This window comes from Tympanuchus pallidicinctus, unplaced genomic scaffold (assembly GCF_026119805.1).
Source record: "Tympanuchus pallidicinctus isolate F22 unplaced genomic scaffold, pur_lepc_1.0 scaffold1, whole genome shotgun sequence".
Classification (NCBI taxonomy): Eukaryota; Metazoa; Chordata; class Aves; order Galliformes; family Phasianidae; genus Tympanuchus; species Tympanuchus pallidicinctus.
The window spans coordinates 57,224,623-57,244,200 of record NW_026294618.1 but is presented as its reverse complement, the minus strand read 5'-3'; the positions used below and the strand labels follow the sequence as shown (position 1 = coordinate 57,244,200).

Sequence of the window (19,578 nt, the reverse complement as noted above, 5' to 3'; positions counted from 1 at the left end):
GATACGGATATAAAAATGTTTGCCTCCATGGTCCTCTTCTCTTTTCCTCATGTGAGGATAATATTGCATCTTAAATTCCTAATAAAAGTCATTTTATTTGTTAAGATTGAGCACTAGAATAATAAAGAGAAAGAATAACACAATAAACCACGTCGCATAATCTGATTACATATCATTTTATATGATCTACTTGATTTTACAACTCCTTTAAACAGAGAAACTAATTTTGTCTTATAATTCGGGAGATTATTTTAAAATATTATATGTGCAATAAGTATTTTGATATTTCTTTTAATGAAAAAGATTTGCTTGTTACTTAAGAGATGGCTGAAAATTTCCTTTCTAAACAATCAGCTGACAGAACATAAGTGAGCTACAGTTGGGCAGTCCCCAGTACAAGGGATACAAACTAAGCAATGCATTGATTGAGAGCAGTCCTGTGGAGAAAGACATGGGGATCCTGGGGATGAAAAGCTGCACACACCTGATCTAACATTGGTAGAAAAAAGGGGAATGGCGTTAAACTAAAAGGGGAAATTTAGGTTAGATATTAGGAAAAAATTATTTACTCAGAAGGTAGTGAGGCACAGGAACAGGATGCCCATTGAAGTCATGGGTGCCCTATCCCTGGACATGTTTGAAGCCAGACTGGATGGGGCCCTGGGCAGCCTGAGCTGGTGGATGGCAGCCCTGCCCACATTAGGAAGGTAGACTTACTTGAAGGGACTCATGTCTCTTCAAACCTAAGCCATTCTGTGATTCTATGATAAACCAGCAGTATGCACTTGCAACCCAGAAGGCCAACCTGGGCTATCCTGGAATGTATCCAAAAAGCAGTGACCAGCAGAAAGAGCAAGGTGATTGTACCTCTCTACTCTGTCCTTGTGAGGCCCCATCTGGAGTACTGCATCCAAACCTGGGGTCTTCAGCACAAGAAAGATGAGGAGCAGCTGGAATGGGGCCAAAATAGGGCCACAAAGATGATCAGAGGGCTTGAGTACCTATCCTACAATGAAAGGATGAGGGAGCTGGACTTCTGAAGGAGAGAAAGTTTCAGAAAGAACTCACTGCATACTTTAAATATATAAGTGGGACATTGAAATAAAATGAAGAGACTTTTTATCAGGGCTTGTAGTAACGACACAAGGGCAATGGTTTTAAATTAAAAGAAGCAAATAACCATCCTAATGTCCTCATTTATGTGGCTGTCCTTTACTGTTATGCTAAGAACAACTTCTTGCAGTACCTTAACATTGCAAAATAAACATCAGTCACATTTGTCATCTTCACTGAGGAGAAAAGCATGGATAGAAAAGTGTCTTTTTTTGCAGTTGCTAGGATTTTTAAAATCTAATCATTGCTATATATTTAAGAAAATAAAAAAAGGTCAAGGAATACAGGTAGCAGTTTTGCAATGACGGTTCATCCCTGAGAGTTTACGTTACAGACTGGAAAAAACCTTGAAGAAGTTCTGTATTTTGCATGAACTTCTCCCCATTGTAGGGTGATTTACCACGCCAGTGGTTTTGGCTCTCCTTGTTTCTTTTGGCTAAGAACCTGCTCATTATGGTCTTCATATTTCCGTATGTATGTCCCACTTTTAAAGTGCCCAACAAGAATTGTCTGAAAGGGGCACTGCTGGGCCTACAATCTTTGTGTGATGGAAGTTTTCTAATGCATTAGAGAGATTACATGTCCTAGAATAAAATAATTTACTTTCATCTGCAGAAAAGCAAATTAGTTAAAAAAAAAACACACATAAGTCTGTAGAATTATCCTTCAGCTTCCCCATTACCTATCCCTCTCAAGGAGCACATGATTCCTTTGTAAAGTGTAATTCTAATAACCTGTAAGAAATTTACTTCTAGCAGGATATTTTTTCTGTAAAAGGGATAAAATGGTTTGTGTTTACTTACTTCGTACATAGCTGGCATTAAAACCTTTCTTTTGGATACTGAAGTCGCTTTTAAAAGACACAATCATTTCATTTCCAGTAGAATTATATGACAATCCCTTGGCAGTGATGCCACAAAGGTTCATTGGGCTCTCTCCGTTGTCCAATGTCAATGAGTCATAAATGCAGCCCGGTGCTTCTTCAATGTCAAAATCACTGAATGTTAGCTGTATAATGAATCCATGAGGTGCTCGGATGATCCATTTACAAGCTTGGCTGTTGGGATAATCATTTGGATAGCATGGAGAAGTGAAAACTCCAGAGGGGTCAGTTAGCACAGTCCTACAGTTGTAGCATCCATGTGCTGGCAATGAAAACAGAAGGAGGTCAGGAAGAAAGATAATTTAACAGGAAATTAATTGTCAACTCTATGACTGTACATTTCTATACAGAAAAACATGAAGAAATATGGGGGAAAGAAAGGCAAAAGAAAGCCTCATATTCGGTGTGCAAAATGCTGGAGGAATAGCACAGCAAAATACTATTTTACATAAGCATTCCCTCACAAAAGGGACAGAAGTTATACTGCTGAGTATTCATTTGTATAAGCTATGTATATCTGCTATACTTATTGGTCCATTGCGCAAACACCAGTGAAGCAAAAACATTTTTGAATTCTCAAATGCAAATGAATACTTAAACTAAAACTTCAGAGAAGATGACTGGTATCCTTTCTATCTTTTGGCTGTTGGACAGATGCTGACTGTTGCTAATATGCAGCTTCATGCCCCGTCATTTTTCCCAGTGGAATGTCCCTGGAATGCAGCAGCACAAGAGATGGGCTGAGGAGCCACAGCAGCAGCATTCTGCAGTGTCCAAGGTTAGTCATCAACACTTCCGGCAAGTGCTTTCCACATCACCCAAAAGGGGAGCAGTGAGCCACAGGCCTCTGAATCAACACCACATTACTGAGCTTCTTCCCATGCTGACTCAGCTCCACTGAGAAGTTTGTGGCAGTCAGGCTTTAAAATATTCTCATCCTCTTCCTCATGCACCTTTGTACACTTGCTGTGCTCCTTCATGAGAATTTCAGGCCCTGCTAATCCTCAGGGATGCATTTCTTGCTCTTTTTACAGTTACCTTGTAGTGCATTTTATGACATTATGAAGATGAGCTGCCTGCTGTTGAAATATGTAAGTTTGCTGAAGCAGCACAGAGTTAACTAGGTGGGAACAGAATTCTACGAATTGATAACTGAAGAAACTAAGCAGCTCATTTGTGCCAAATTACTTTCCAAACATTTCATCAAGCACCAGACTAAACTAGAAACAGCTCAACAAGTTGTTGTCCAGTTACATAGGGATCAACCCTAAAACAGGAATAAACACAACAAACTTCTCCAAAGTACCCTCAACGTTTCTTTCCACTGCTTGGCTCCTTATGAGTCACATTCATACGGTATTCAGCCTTAGCAAGCAGACCCTAACTCTGGGAACTAATGTGGCAAAAAAAAAAAAAAACAACCAAAAAAGAATACATCTGAAAGGAGAATTCCTAGCAACATTGTGCAGAAGTGTTGCCGTGTATCTTGTGGCCCCTAGAAGGTAAAGAGATTAGTAATTAATTGGATTTTCAAGTCAAATACAGTCAAATGACTGTGTCAAATGACTATGTAGGAAATGTTGGAGACTTATTTGAGAGAAAAAAAGAAAAAAAGATTATCTTAAAGATTTTCAATTACCCCTGGGAATATTTCCCTCCTGAAGTTGGAAACATTATCTGAACAGTACAAGCTGGAACCTGTGTAATCTAACTTCTCTCCAAATCTGTATAATCAGAGGACTACACTCATCTGTCCTGAAATCTTGCTGTTCAATTTCTTAACCAGAGAGGGAATATTTAATTATTAGTGCAATTAGCATAAATTCAGCAGTTGTTCAAGCAGATGACAGCTTTGTACAAAGGATTTTGCAGAGATACGTATCAGTTTTCAGAGAACAGCCCTATACTGAAGAGAAGAGAAACAAGAAAAGCAGCTGAGTCATAAGCCACAGGTATCCTAGTCCAGGGCAAGTGAGCCTCTACAAGGTGGAAGTTGGCTCTGGATGAAGTAGCCCTCCAGCCGGAAGACTCCATGATTCATAATTCATATTCCTGCCTTCATTATTTCTAGGATGAGTGCTACAGTGGCTGAAGATCTGGCAGTATGCTGTACCCACTCTCCTATCCATTTCTGCTAGAGAAGTAAGTGGCACAGAACTATCTGGGCAGTTGAGAGCTTTTGCTATGTATCAACTATGTCCAGATGGACTTGGAGCCAAGGGCTAAGCTGTTATGTTATGAAATCACATATGGGTGCTAAAGCGCTCTCATTCAGCACTGTATCCCTAAAGTATAACTTTAGTGGCATTATAAAACATTGCTGAACTCGAAAAGACTGAAAGAAATGTGGTATTTGTCAGTAAAGGTAGTCTAATGCACCTCTCAAACTGGTAGGATATTGCATTCAACCTAAGACTGGAAAGGGTAGATTTGTCCATCAAAAAGAATGGACTTTCTTAGGAGAAGCCTGACTTCACTACTTTTATTGATCACCATCAGCCAAAACAGGACTCAGCTCTTTTTTATTTATCTTATTTATCTTTCTCCTGAACGATTGCAATTATCTCTAAGCTATTTTTAAAAAATGTCAGAAAACATGGTAAAAATACTTTTGTCTTTTGTCACTGCAAATACAGAAATGTAGATGTTATTTATTTTACTGATTTTTTTTAACTCATTTCATCTTTTTACACTAACATACTCTCATGTCATTACATCCGTACTGTTTTGCTAGTTTTATAAAATTAATGAAGTTAAAAACTGGAGATATGAAAATAAGTACTGCACACTTTACATATGTAGAAGAAACAGATTTGGAGAGGAAAATATCTTTCACTGTGGCATAGCGGCTCTTCTGTCCATGACTGCAATTTGAAGGAGAAATATCCTGTTTTCATGTAAATGTCCACAGCAGTAAGTAAAAAGGAAAGAAAATAAACAACAAAACTATATATAAACAGAATGGTTTTGAATGGAACTTTTTGCACAGCTTCTCATGAGACAGTTATTTTTCTACAAACACTGCCTATTTTACTCATTAAAGAGAAAAATTGCTGTGGCAACTCTAGGCTGTCAGCCAAAGCTGACAGATATTTTGCAATCCCATTGGCCTGGAGCAGTTCTGAACTGTGGATACTGAATACTTGTTTCAATACATGCCACAAGCATTTCTGCAAGCAATGTGAGATAATTTATTAATTTTAATGGGAATAAATATAGGTATATTTTCTTGGTCAAGAACTCTAACTGCACAGAACTTGCCTATCAAAAAAAACTTTCACTTTTTCTCCCCTCTTGAATATGCTAAAAAATATCAAATAAACAGCCTCCAAATGCACGGAAATCAAACACTTATTTTCCACATTTCTTACACTGAAAGCATCACACAGCATCTCATTTATTTCCTTCATGGGAATATCCTGGAGAAATAGTTTTCATTTCATAATCATATTATTTTTTCTAAAGGATTTATGCTTCACTTAATAAATGAGTAGTTAAGAATTGAGTATGACACTGGAACACTATACTAAAAAGTAAAATTAATAAATTCCTCTAGAGAATTTTAGAGCTTTCACGAATGTTACTTGACCCACAAACACTAATGGAGAAGCAGAATTTTCCCTCCTATCATGCCCATTTTGTAAGGACAAAGTTAGACATAGAGATAATAAGAAAAAAATGGCAAGTTTCCATGGATTTTGAGTTCCCAATCTGAGAAACAAGAGTTCTGATTTTCCTTAACTACTTAGTATTTGTACAGCATTTCATATGTCCAAAGCATACTACCAGTGACTTTAAACTCCAACTGGGAGAGCAGTCTGCCAGTCTGGTCCACTGTAGAAAATCAAAAAATGAGTACTTAGTGGCCAGTGGAAAACTATGGTCATAAAAATTTCTTCATCTTTAATAAAAATTTATGAGTGAAGGGGGGGAGAGAATCCTGTTTTCACAGCTGCCAGTTTTTCCTAGCCATGGAACCATTCCCTTTCTTCTGTGAGTCTGTTGCCTATTTCACATATCTACCTTTTAATTTCTACTAAGAGTTAATATTTCTGTGGAACTTTTTCTTATACCATCCTGAATCATCTGAAACTAAAGGGCTAAGGGAACCAGTATGTTATTAATTGAAAAGACCAATGTGACTTACATGACTAATATAGACGTACTTACACAAAACCCATATCCTGTGGAACAAAATTAATAGCCCACCTTGACCCATCAAATGATTTTGCGTTTTTAGAGCCTTGGCACATCCAGTTGAATTAGAGAAGACACCTGTGGACACTGAGATAATGCCATCTGGAAGTGGCTTTCACAAACCATTTGTGAACAGCTGAAACCACAGAGCTATAATGTTGACCACTGGTTTAAAGAAGGAAACTTTCTGTATAAACTCTTCCCATACATTCACACTTCCTTTTTTCCACCTTTTACGTCCAATATACTTCTGCATTTACCTCCAAAATCTGTGCTTACATACATATTTTTATCTGGCTCCGTGTATTTCTCTACTTCTCTCTAGAGTCATAATGTTCCCCCTAAACCTCATCTTTTGCCCCATCATATTTTGCAATTACGTCTTAGTCAAGAGTTTTGAATTTTACTTCTCTGTATGCTTTCACTTCTACTCTTAAACAACCAAGGAGAAATGACGGACTACAAATTTTGTTTGGCCAAGAATTTTTTTAAAAACCAAAAGCAATTCAGCTTGGATCATTGCTCAGTTCAGCTTTAACAGCTCAAAGCATGTGAACGTTAGGATCAGAAGTAAACAGTGTCTATAAGGAAAAATATCTGCTCTAATAATTCGTTCACTATACAGTTTATTTTCATACTGAGTTACACTTTGCAATAGGACTTTTCTTTTTCCATCCACTGGCTGTAGCAATGAACTGGCCCCTCTATGCAGTATTTTCCACCTGACAGAAGTGCAAATGACTACACAGAGCGTAGGCAGTAGCACAGGATACCAATGATAGACTGTGTGGGTTGAATTAACACTGTTTTTCAGTATTTTTTTTTTAAAACCATTGAAAGATTCATAAAAGTAAGATTTTGGTATAAAGTTTAACTCTACTTCTGCCTGTAGAGGAGACACGTCATATGAAAATATCCTGATATGTATCTGTAAATATGGGACTGAATTTTCAGAAAACAAAACAAAACAGTTTATATTACCTTCTGTCTTATTCAACTGAACAATAAAATCTCCCCTGCTGACAGAATTAGACAAATCCTAGACCACAGACAATCTTAGCTACGCTGTCTTGTACTTCAGAGAGAGATATATATATACTTATATATTCATGCATTTCGGATTCTTTAAGCATATTGCCTACATTTGAAAAAGTAGCAATTGCAAGTAGTGTCACTTGTAGTCACACAGAAGTATGTGGAAAGTCGAAAATAGAAATGAAAACTTAAAATCATACACAGTAACATATAAAAAAATACCTATTTTAATGAGCTTTAGGCAACAAAAATTCTTGCTTTATAATAAGCAATTAATTTTTTTCCTATTTCAAAAATGCCATAGTAGAACAGATCTACAGAGATACGGCCAAACATTAGGTTAAACATATTTATGACATAAATAGATGGGTAAGTGAGGACACACCTGCAGACAAGTGAGGGGAAGGTCCAAACCACCAAGATGTGGGTGGGCTGGAAAGGCTACAGAAAAAACAAACCCGTGTTATTTCAATATGAGACACAAACACTGAACCCAGAACAGCTATCACATAGCAAAGGCTCAACGGTAGCCTGTTTCTTCCATTTAAAAAATGATTTCAGACCTGAAAGGAATCTGTAGATGCACATAAATATCTATATGCAAAATGTGGATAAATTTCTCACAGATATGTGTCACATCATTCACTCCTGATATAAATGAATTATCTGCATGCTTACTGCCACCTATAAGTTCTAGACAAATTCTTACGCAGAGCAGCGAGCATTGCACTCTTCTGCAGTCTCTTCCCACCAAACTACCCTGCCTTCTCTCTGTGTAATGCATAATTTGTTTGAGTTCTTTCTGAAGAAGTACAGATGAGGAGAAGTGAGAGGTTTATTTATGCTTCTTTGTTTGCTTTCCAGACTGTAGAAGCTGTTTGATCTGTCAAAAAGATCTTTGCTTTGCCATTTTACCATGGCAAGAATAAAAATCACTTTCACAACAGATAATGCTAGCATGCATCAGAATCCTTAAATTAAGCACACAATACTGAGCTTAACTATTTAAGCACCCAAATTTTATTTATTTATTTAGGCTAAATGGAAAAATATAAGAAAAATATAAGGATTCTCTTTGCTATAAATGGAAGGAAAATAAGATTCTTATCCTGACATGCCTGCATATGTAATGTGACAAGGGTGAGGTCACCTTCACTGTCATGTCTTTAGCCACTAACACTGCCCTCAAAAACATCTGAATGGGGGATCACTACACAGGAGCAGGCACCTTAGCAAGGCAACAGGTGAGGCACTGTGAGGACTCAAGCAGTGAAGAACACCGTGTTATTGCCCCTAATTTTAACTATCTTCTATTCTTTCTAAAGGAAAAGCTTAATAACTGGACCAGCATTAACTAACACCCATGCAAGCAGAGAGATCCTATCTGAGGCATACACTGCATATGAAAAGTTAGTAACCAGATGTTTAATTAATCAACATGAACCATTTTATACCTGGTCTAATGTCCACACAACTATCCATAGTCTTTCTTTTTTCCTTCTAGGGGCATATTCTAGATTCCTAGTTTGCTGACTGAATTTATCTGGGGAGAACAAGGGGTTGATTTTTTTCCCCCCAAACTGCCACAAAAATAGTTCTTTCCAACATGTGGGTGTTGTTGTTGGTTTTTTTTCTTTCTTTTTTCCAAAACTACCTTCTTCCTAAAGACAAGCTTTAATTCTAACGCAGCAACAAATTTTCTAAAAACGTCACTAAGTCAAAGTGCCATATTCCCTGTCTTTCCCTCTTGAAAATAAAAACATTATTTCTTTTGCTGGGTTCAACCTCATCCCACCACCCTTTACTAGTAGAATATTACATTAACTTCCAGCTCTGCAAAGGCATCGGTAGTAGGTTTGACACAGGTTAATATCTGTGTGAAGAAATCAACTTCAGATCACCTTTGGGGGGCTTTAAATTTCACCTGCTACTGAATAATTAAAGTGCTGATTACAAAACACTTGGCAATGTGGTATAACTTATCAACAAATGAATCCCAGTGTAATTTAAATAATACTCTAAAACATTTCTAAAATATTTATGTTAATATGTGTAGAATACGTAGAATCCCCAACAAGATAAACATTACCAGCTTTTGTGTGAAACCATCTGCATTAGCCAATTTGAAATAAAATAAAAAATCTTAAGAACTTTGTACACCTTTACATTATCCTACTTTGGCTGCCACACACAACCAAATGCTTTTTGCACATCGTGAATATAATAAAAATGCAATTATAAATATATATTTTTTTCTGTTTTATTCTTAGTTTGCAAGTGCGACTTTTGTTAATTTTCAGTTAACACTACTTTCAGTACTTCAGTATTAAAACCCCAGCCTGGACGCTCATTCTGCACTGTTCCCATTGCATCATCTGCACAGTACTCCCTGTACCCAGCAAGAATTGTAGGCCTCCATATTCAGGACTGGAAATAGCATATAACCCTGGTGGAGCCTTTTATAATTCAATGAAAGGCAGGACTGTACTCTTACAAAATAATTCAGCAGTTGGGCTTTGGCCACGGAAGCCAGGAGACACAGAGTTCTATATCCTGGCAAATCATATCAGCTTGTCTCACATCTTTTGCTGATGCAGTATGTCTTTTAAAGGGTTGAACTGGAAAAAAATTTCCTTGCAGGCTAATTTATAGGCACACATGAATGTGTAACTGCTGTTTGTGAAGTCACTTATTATTCCTGCTTCCTATTGCTCTAACTCTGCTTTCTAGATTATTTAGAAATTAAATTTTTACTTAAATTAAATTAGAATATATATATTTTTCCTCTCTTATTAGACAAGAATAGGGTTTTTAATAAAATTACATGGTAAATGGAAAACTGATATAAGACAGTATTTTTTTATATGTTACATTAGCCTGCGGGACTCCAACCAGAAAAGCATTAAAGCAGGAAATATAAAATTCAGAAAGCCAACAGACATTTTGCTAAGTATCTAGAATACTTCAGAATCCCTGAAGACACACAATAATTAATAAGAACAGATATAACTACAGGAATTTTAGATTTCATAGCTTGTACCTGAAACTAATCTGAAACAGCTGATCAAGCAATGTATCAATAGCTCCATCCCAATGGCTAAGATCCACAGAGTAGTCTGAGGCTCTGGGACATAAGTGCCAATGCTACTAAAGTCTTAGACTAGCCCCTGAATCCAGGGGGTTCATCTCCAAACCATTCCTGGGCATGGCTCAGTAGCTGGCACAGGCCAGGAACCATTCTGAACCTACAGCCAAATATGGCTACCAAGTTTTTATAACCGTGTGAATCTCGGACACTGACTGAATTGGCCTAAGAGGCAGAGTACACTCCTGGGCCAGCACATGTGTGGGAAAGGGAATGTAACCATGAGAGGAAGAGCCCTAGGTTCTATTTCATAAGTCTTATGTAAGAGCCAATGAAACAGGTATTGCTAGAAGTAGTGTAAATCAAGAAGCAGCAGGTAGTAGTACATCCTATTTCCAGCACAATAATCACAGTTACCTTCCAGGATACACTTGATGTCAGTAACCTTAATAATGCAACAAAAATCAGGAAGAGCAAAGCTTACTTTTAAATCTGAGGTTAAGTTTAGAAAAGCAGAAGTAACGAGTAAAATACTGAGTCATGCAGCATTAACCAGAAAACACTAGCAGCAAGCTGGCCTTTCACGAAAAAAAAGCCACTCACATAAGCTGTGAAAAAGCTATATAGCATGGTTCTACATTTGGAGAGCGTTTAATATTTGTTTTTTTGTAAGTAGATTTCTAAAAGGCAGCAGAGCAATTCTTAACTCCTTCTTTAAGGGATATATATAGTGGACTGGAACCTAACACTAGCTTTAGGTTCTTGTTTGTTCATATTGCTGAGACTTTACTGGGAATTACAGAACCGCAGGGGTTAGAAGGGACCTCAGCAGATCATTGATTCCAACCCCTCTGCTAAAAAGGTTCCCTATAACAGATTCATTGCACAGGTAGGCAACCAGATGAATCTTGAATATTCATCTCCATACAAGGAGGCTCCACAACCTTTCTGGGCAACCTGTTCCAGTGCTCCATCATCCTTACCATAAAGAAGTTCTTCTATGTGTTATTATGGAACTTCTTATGTTCAAGTTTTAGGCCATTACTCATTGTCCTATTACTACGTGCCACTGAGAAGAGCCTGGACTCATCCTTTTCCTTTCCTCTCCCTTTAGATATTTATAAGCATTTCTCAGATCCCTCCTCAGTCTTCGTTTCTCCAGGCTGAACAGACCCAGATTACTTAGCCTTTCCTCATACAGGAGATGCTCCAGGCCCCTTATCATCTTTGTGGACCTCCTGTAGATTTCCTGTCTTTTTTGATCTGGGGAGCTCAGAACTGGGGAGCTCAGGACACAGTAGTCTAAACATAGCCTCATGAGGGCAGAGCAGGGGGGAATGATCACCTCCCTTGACCTGGTGGCTGTGCCCTTTTTAATGCACCCCAGGATACCACTGGCCTTCTTGGCCACAAGGGCACACTGCTGGCTCACTGCCAATCTGTTGTCCACCAGGAGCCCCAGGTCCTTCTCCACAGAGCTCATCTCTGTCAGGTCATCCTCTAATCTGTACTGATGCATGTGGTTATTCCTCCCCAGGTGCAGACTCTACATTTGCTCTTCAGAGACTTCTCCACACTAGCACCCTCTCAAACAGAATCATTCAGATATTGACACGATTTGCTACATGACAGATATCCAATATGTAACCATAGTCTTGGGAAAGTAAAGGTCGATGTTTTTTATCCTCTTAGAGGGGTATGATAGTGCTATATAGGGATCATTAGGAATTCATTGTGTTTATAGATATTCCATTTGCCCCTGGAACTCATTTCACTCTGAAATTCTGTAGGTATTTATTTCTCTTAGGTTATCATTGCCACTAAAAGCTCTGACCCTTCTTGATCATTCTAGCATACTATATCCTACCTCCTGATAGCAATTGACTTTATCACAGCAGTAACTCCAGCAGATTTTAATTGATCTGGGAAATTGAGGGAACCAGCTACAATAGGAGAAAATATGTTCAGAGCCAGGGTGGGGGCCCTGCACTGCCTGTTTCCCCTTAGTTGTTTGGTTTTGTGCCAATGAAAATTGAAGTGGAAACAAACACACTGACTGGGTAAATTTGTCCTGACCCATACGAGTGGAGTTCACATTGTAGACAAAGTTATGGATTTCCCCCAGAGGGAGGGGGTAGTGTGAAAATCCTGTGTTACACCCATTGTAACTTAAGAATATTTTCATTGGCATTCCTGTGATAATCTTATAAAAATAACAGAATTGACTTGCTAGTTTTGGCCTGAGCTGGATATTTTCCTCAAAGTAACAGAAGTTTGGGACAAAGAGTGGCATTGAAAATATTTGACAGTTCAGCTTATATTTACAGGTTTGAAAAGTATTAACAAGTAGGTCTACAGGATAATACACCACGTATGCAGGCTGACATACACATTAGTAAAGAGAGGACTAGGTCAGGAAAGAAATCGAGTGGGAAAGGGGAGACTTTTTTTATGGGAATACTATGTGAAATACAATGGTTTCAAACCACGTATGACAATCACAGGTCAGGCTGAGATTTACCAAAATGATCACCAAGCATGGTTTTTTTGTTGTTGTTTTTGTTTTTGTTTTTCCACTTCAACAAGAAATTCTGATTCTCTAGTTGCTGCAAAGGGTCATATCCACTACTGGAGTAAATTCACAAACTCAGTTATTTTCAGTGTAACAACCTGTATAAGCTGAGGAAGCACACAACTATAAATTCTTGGGTATCATTCATGCAAACAATTGTCACGCTTGCCTGAGAAACTGTTTAAGAATGTCAGCAAGAATGAGTGGGAAAAAAGCTGGGGAAACAATCTTTTAGTAAGAAGTGATTTGTAGGTATTTCAGAACTCACCAGCCTGCACAGATGTGGGGAATAATGCAGTTAAACCTGGGCTGTAAAAGTTTGTCACACATTTACATACAAGAAACATATTTATTCTATACACGCACTGGACAGTGCAGATATTTGAATTTCTGGGTAATGGAATATTTTGTGGAGGCAGAAGACACTGCCTCTTCAATGGGTACGTTACGCCACATATCTAACACATAATAATAATAGAACATCCTAAGCAGCTTCCATTTCACCCCTGGTATATTCAACATCTTATATTGCTTGTAAGATTACAGTTCACTTGCAGAGTTTTGTTTCCCAGGCTGCAAAGTTGGAATGTCTTTTCTGGCTACTACTCAGTACTCTAAGTAACACTTTCAACTGCACAAAGGACTCCAGAAAACAAGAGTTAGGAATGTTGTTACACAGCAGTCAACATAGTCAATGATGTTCTCTAATTTTTGAATGTTTATGAGCTGGATTTTGGCTCAATAATTTTAAAAGATTTTTTTTTTGTAGCTATCCTGTAAAATTTGCTGCTAATAATTTGGATCTTTTACAGCACAGGTGTAAAACTACTTTGATATGATTTGCTGGTATTCAACAAGATTCAGAAATGGCATATAATTACTTTGCACTGGAATTTACTACTAGAGCAATCCCAAGGCATTCCAGACATACTGGAAGATACCTACTCAAAAGCCATTTCTGATGATGATTCTTTTTTAGGGTCTTACGATCTGTCCTTACTAAGAGTTTTCAAACTATCTATTTTAATACAATTTGAGGCATATTTCAATACCTCATTATTGTCTGGGTTCTTTCAGGAAGCTATAAAAAATAGATGCTGTCTATACTTTATCTGTCTCATCCAATCTTCATGTAAGGGAGGAGAAATCTAAGTCAAAATATTTGTAACGTTTTGATTTACAAAACATCACAAAAGCAATTCAAGTTTTTCAGTTACACATAATGAAACACTATCTTCTCCACCATCACAGAAAATCAGTCATAATTTCACATTATAAAGATAATAATATGTTCAATATTAACGCATCTTTCTTGCCCAGATGAGATTATGGTGTTTCTATCAGCAGTAGATACAGAAGGGAATGGTATATATATCTCTCAAAATAGCAATTCCTTCACTGCTATATTACTTATTTCCATTCCTAATTTGTATTTCTCCTTTCCATAACAGCAGAAGAGGAAAGATAATGAATGCAAACAGTAAACTGTCTAGAGTCTCCTTACTTCCTCCATTAAAATTACAATAACTGATTGTTGTGTGTGCCTGAACCTTTTATTTTTGCCAGTCCAAACTGTGTGACTTATTTTTCTAACCTCCACACAGTTCTCCAGCAGCTCTAGCCACTGAACTCCCACTGTTCATCACGAAGACTTCATGAACCGAGAAGTCTCCCTGCAGATTCCAATGCTTTTTCCAATTCTGCTAGCTATTCCTACCAATTCCCTAGAGGAAACAAATTCACGGATGAATGAATTTCAAAGTTAGAAACTTGTTTCTGATCCAATTACATGCATTTAGATCCTTGAGAATGTACAACATATGCCTCACTTCTCCTTTTGTGTGTTGCTTCTTTAATAAAAGTAAGAAAACAAATACAAAACTATTGAATCAGATATAAATAACAATAAAATAAATAAATAATCTGTGTCTGTTTCACCAAGTATGGCTGTTCAACGTAAATAATAAAAAATATTTTCTTCAGAAAGAAAACTATGATAGCTTTGACCAAGTTTTGCTTGAGAATTTGGTAGGTTTCAAAATGCTTTCAGTCTTGTTTTACTATTTGTCTCCATCTTAACTAATATGTCTCTAGATATTGATGTGATGTTATTAATACATCTACTACAGGTTTCTATGTTCAAAACACGCATCACATCTAATTATGTAATGTTAGACAGCTCCAGCAGTCAAATATCAAGAAAACTCTATTCTTTACTGAAAGAGAAATTCTGAAAATAGACTTGTGACTTCTTGTTCCCCAAATCAGAATCAGCAAATTGTTCAGCTTGAATATATTATAAGAACAAGACTTTCTTATTCTCAAACAGAACTTGCTTCTTGTGAAGGAACTTACTTTATTTTCTGCAATGGTTCTGCAGTCATCAGCATTATTTGGAAACAACATCTAAAACACTTGCTACTTAATGGAAACTGCAGAGTATTACAATTGACTGGCTTTGTAATTTCTGAAACCAAACCAAGGCAATCAACCAAAGGAAACTTCTTTCATAAATCTGTTATTTACATATAAAGTAGACAGGAAAGAGGTATTTTGTTAGCTCTGGAGGCACAGTTTAAGGAGGTTTTAAAAGATTAGGAAGTATAATGACAGGTGTACAGTGTTCCTTGAAATGAGACAGGAAGTGAGTACGAGACAGAACTTCATGTCATCATCCTCCTATAAAAGCAAATGGACAAATTGTTCTCTTAATAATGACTATACGCTAAAATTTATAACCAGTGACTGTACCTTTACTTGACCTTTAACACATTGTACTGCATTAATTGCCTTAACTATTCATGCAATTATAACTGATTCCCAGTTTGCTTTCATACTCCTTTTGCCTGAGATTATCTTAAAATATTTTCCTGAAATATAAAATTCTGCTTTTATTTTGTATTCAACAAAGCACTGGAGTTCAAGTAAGTCAACATATGTCATCATCCCAAAACTTAAAATCCTTACTTTGAAACTTTTCAGCTAGGAGTTCTAGTAAAACTCATCCTCAGAAGACACTAGTGGCAGCGATGCTGCCAATATAGTTTGTCATTACATTTTCACTAATTCACAAAGAAAGCCTATTTCAAGGCCATGGTTAAAAAGCGTATGCTCTTATTTTGAGCTGGATTTTGTTTACCCATTTTATCTATTGTTGCACCCAAAATACAAACTAACAGTGATACAAAAGTATCTGATTAATTATGATCTGTCAACAGCATTTAATATCTACACAGAATATCTGATCTCTTCTGAGATTCCACAGTTTGACTGCAGGTTTGCTACCGTTAAAACTTTAAAAACCTCAGAGATTGAATTCTTTAAGATATTAAGCCCCAGGCCTTCCAGTTGGCATCCTTATTGATAACTAAAGTAAAACAGACTTAATAAAGAGAGCAAACAATAATCTACCTCTAATATTGGACACTCAACTCTGAAGTGCCATGAGTGCTTACAGTTCCCACTGCTTTCACATTACTTACTTTTGATTATGCTTTTTAATCACCATTACTTAAAATACTCAAAATCTGAAAGTTAGTGATAAAGTAATCTTTAAGTTGGCATTTCAGTCAGCAAAGGTGCAAGCCCAAAGAAGCAGATATACCAACATGCCTCTGAAAAAGAGGGAGGAGTATTCTGCATCTTAAACATGGATTTACTTTGCATACAGTAAGAAGTTAGAAACAAACAGCTGAAGGGCAGTATGTTTTCACCCATGATTAGAGGGTTGTGATTAGGCAGAGGTAACAGTAAACTTAGGAGGCAGAATGCAATGGGACAATCTCAGTATTATGACATAGAATAATATCCAAGCAATTTGCCATGCGTAAAAGTCTATTAAAATGCTGTGGAATATAAAACATCTGCCAATTGCTATGGCACAGACTACTGCCACTACAGTATATTACCAGTAAGACCTTTCGCAACGTGCTAAGTAGAGCACTAGGTATTAAGCTTACCTCATATGGTAAGTAGAACAAAGCAGCATTCTTCAGGCTCTGTTCTCTTCTTTTACTTTTCTCACATACTTGCACCCTATCATTGTGTCAGGAACAAAGTTATGACAAACTCTGCTCACTGTTGTCCACTCACATGTTCTAGATACCTTTTTAAAAAAAAACAAAACTGCATAGCTTCAAAAACTATCTAGATAGTTTTAAAGAACGTATTTAAACATATATACATTTACTGTTTAGGTATTGTATATAGAAATAATGTGTCATTTATCAAACACCTTATTCTTTTTATTTTACTTTGAGATTCTATGTTTACCAGAAGCTTTACTGCTTTCATGGTCCTTTATAAGACCGTCTAGTTTTACACTTCATCCAAGCACTTAAAATTCCAAGCAACGTTCTCAATTGCTCGCAGTGGAATTTGGATCAAATGCTCTAGACTCATACATGAAAAACTGTAGTTGATTGTAAAAGAACCTTATGACCCAACTGGTGGCCATATACAGTTCTTGAAATGTAAATACATTACCTACTTAACAATCTAAATACACAGAATTTAACAGAAATAAAGAGTGCTTAAGATGTTTGTCAGGCAACAGACTGGAGAAAGCTCTTCATATTACTTCACTAATCTTTGGTGTTAATTTTGAGTCATTATTCAAGGTATACAGAGCAAAGACAAAGCCAGCACAAACAAGAAGTAATCTCTCAAATTATCCCAGTAGTGTTTCTCTATATCTCTACTGTCAGTCTGAATGCACAAAATAACAAATATTTCCAAAGGAAAAAAGGAGTACAAATGCAAATCCCAGTTCAGGCAATATGTTATCTTCACAAATGTAGGGCCAGGAAAGGCAAAAAGTGGCCAAAATCCATGTAACTGTTATTTTGTGAGTCCTATCTGTAACTCAAATCATGAAAGGAAAGCTAACAGCGTGGAAGATACCCTAAGGCATTCCATGGCACCACTTTGCTTGCTATACGAACATAGCATTTTACTCACATGGCAGTGAAACAGAAAACGGCAGGCAGAGATTAGGAAGAAGCACATTAATCCTGCCATGCAGATCTCCTAAAACATAGCATGCTTAGCAGGCTGGTTAAGTATTCCTTGCCATGCCATGGCATGATTTTTTAGCATGCATATTTCAGTCATGCAAGCAAGAGAAGAATGAGTCATGAACAATTTAATAACAGCTCTGCAGAAGTTAATCCAACTCCATCTCTGTGGCAAAACTAAGCAGGACAAGCTGTCAGTATTGAGGAACAAGGAGGGAGAGAACAAAACAATCATTAAGAAACACAGAGTAAAAGAGGATAAAGTCTGTATAAACAGGAAGTAAGGGAAGTCTTGCATTTCACCCTGATTGCAGCGTATAATTGTCATGGATAATACAAATTAAAACAACTCCTTTTAAACTGCTTATATACACAACACAGCAGTCGTTGTATTCTGCATACTGTCACATGTACCTAGATCCAATTTGCTACAGTCCTGTGAGAGTGTCATCTCTTCAATGAAAATCAGAGACTAAGCTGTGAACAGTCACATACTCTCAAGGCAGAATGTTAAGGCAAATCATCTGACGTTTATTTTGGTTTTTGACAGATAACTTTAGTTAGGCCTAGGTTTTTGCTCAAGAGTTCAGCCAATAAAACTTCATTTTTTCTTTCTTCTGGATTTTCTTAATATGTACTCTTAGTAACTCAAATGAAACACAATAAAACGAGCTCCATAAGTTACGGAAAATATTCCCTCTTATTCTAAGTACTGCAATTGACTCTAGTACTAAGATCTGCAAAACAGCTGCTTTCTAAGAGTTAAGGAATTATCTTGTCTAATTTCTTAAAAGAGAAGGGGTATCCCAGATCTCACTGCACTTATTAAATTAAATATTTTAACTTATTTTAATAGCTGTAAGGCTGACACTAGCACCAATCATTGCAAATTTTTTTTTTTTTCAGAGGAAGTTACATACAGGTTTGAGGAAAAACACAGGGAAGTCAAGTCTTTGGTGTACAACACTGTAGCTCTCTGCATGCACAGAAACTGGGAAAATTTTTAGTATCTGTAGATACTAAATCTAATATGAATGTAGTACCTGGTTGACCCATCCAGACATGTTAATATAGTGTAGCAAAAAAAACAAATGGAAAATTAAAAAAGTGGCTGTTGCTAAACAGATATCACAATATGTAGCATAGGAATAATTGAGTAGAAAACCATACTTGTATAAAAAGTGAAAAAATAAGAAACCTTCTTTGAAACAAAAATTTGTGAAATAATTTCAGATAAACTACTTCAAGTCAATCAAAACTTGCCTTTAAAACTTTTAGACAAGTCTTTTTAAAACAATAAGGTTAATTCAATGACTCAAATATTTACTTGGAATTTTCAAGACAGTATTTTTACCCATCATTAAAACAGCATGGAGATCTTCAAAAGCTGTCTGGACATGGGCCTGGACAGCCCGCTCTGTGCATTCCTGATTAAGCTGGGCTTCGGATCAGATAACTCCCAGAGGTCCCTTCCAATCTCAGTCATTCTGTGATCCTGTGATTTCATGATTTGAGCTAGAAGTTTTATCCTGTTACATTTCTTCAGAAGTAATAAATGTGAAAATCAGACAAAATAATTTCTGTTAGCAGGCATTGAGCCAAGCTACCAAAAAAATACGAAACCTTGTCTTTTAGCAATTCACACTATTTCACACTAGGTTTGTGTAAACTTTCCATT

The 19,578-nt window shown here is 36.8% G+C and overlaps 1 protein-coding gene across 4 annotated transcripts in view; it reads right to left on the bottom strand.

Moving 5' to 3' along the window:
• Positions 1-19,578, bottom strand: part of ADGRG6 (adhesion G protein-coupled receptor G6) — a 110,619-nt gene that overhangs the window by 65,458 nt on the left and 25,583 nt on the right. For all 4 annotated transcript variants that reach the window (XM_052675599.1, XM_052675615.1, XM_052675622.1 and 1 more), the window contains exon 3: positions 1,917-2,258. In XM_052675599.1, the coding sequence (XP_052531559.1) occupies positions 1,917-2,258 (342 nt within the window). The remainder of the gene's footprint in view (positions 1-1,916; positions 2,259-19,578) is intronic.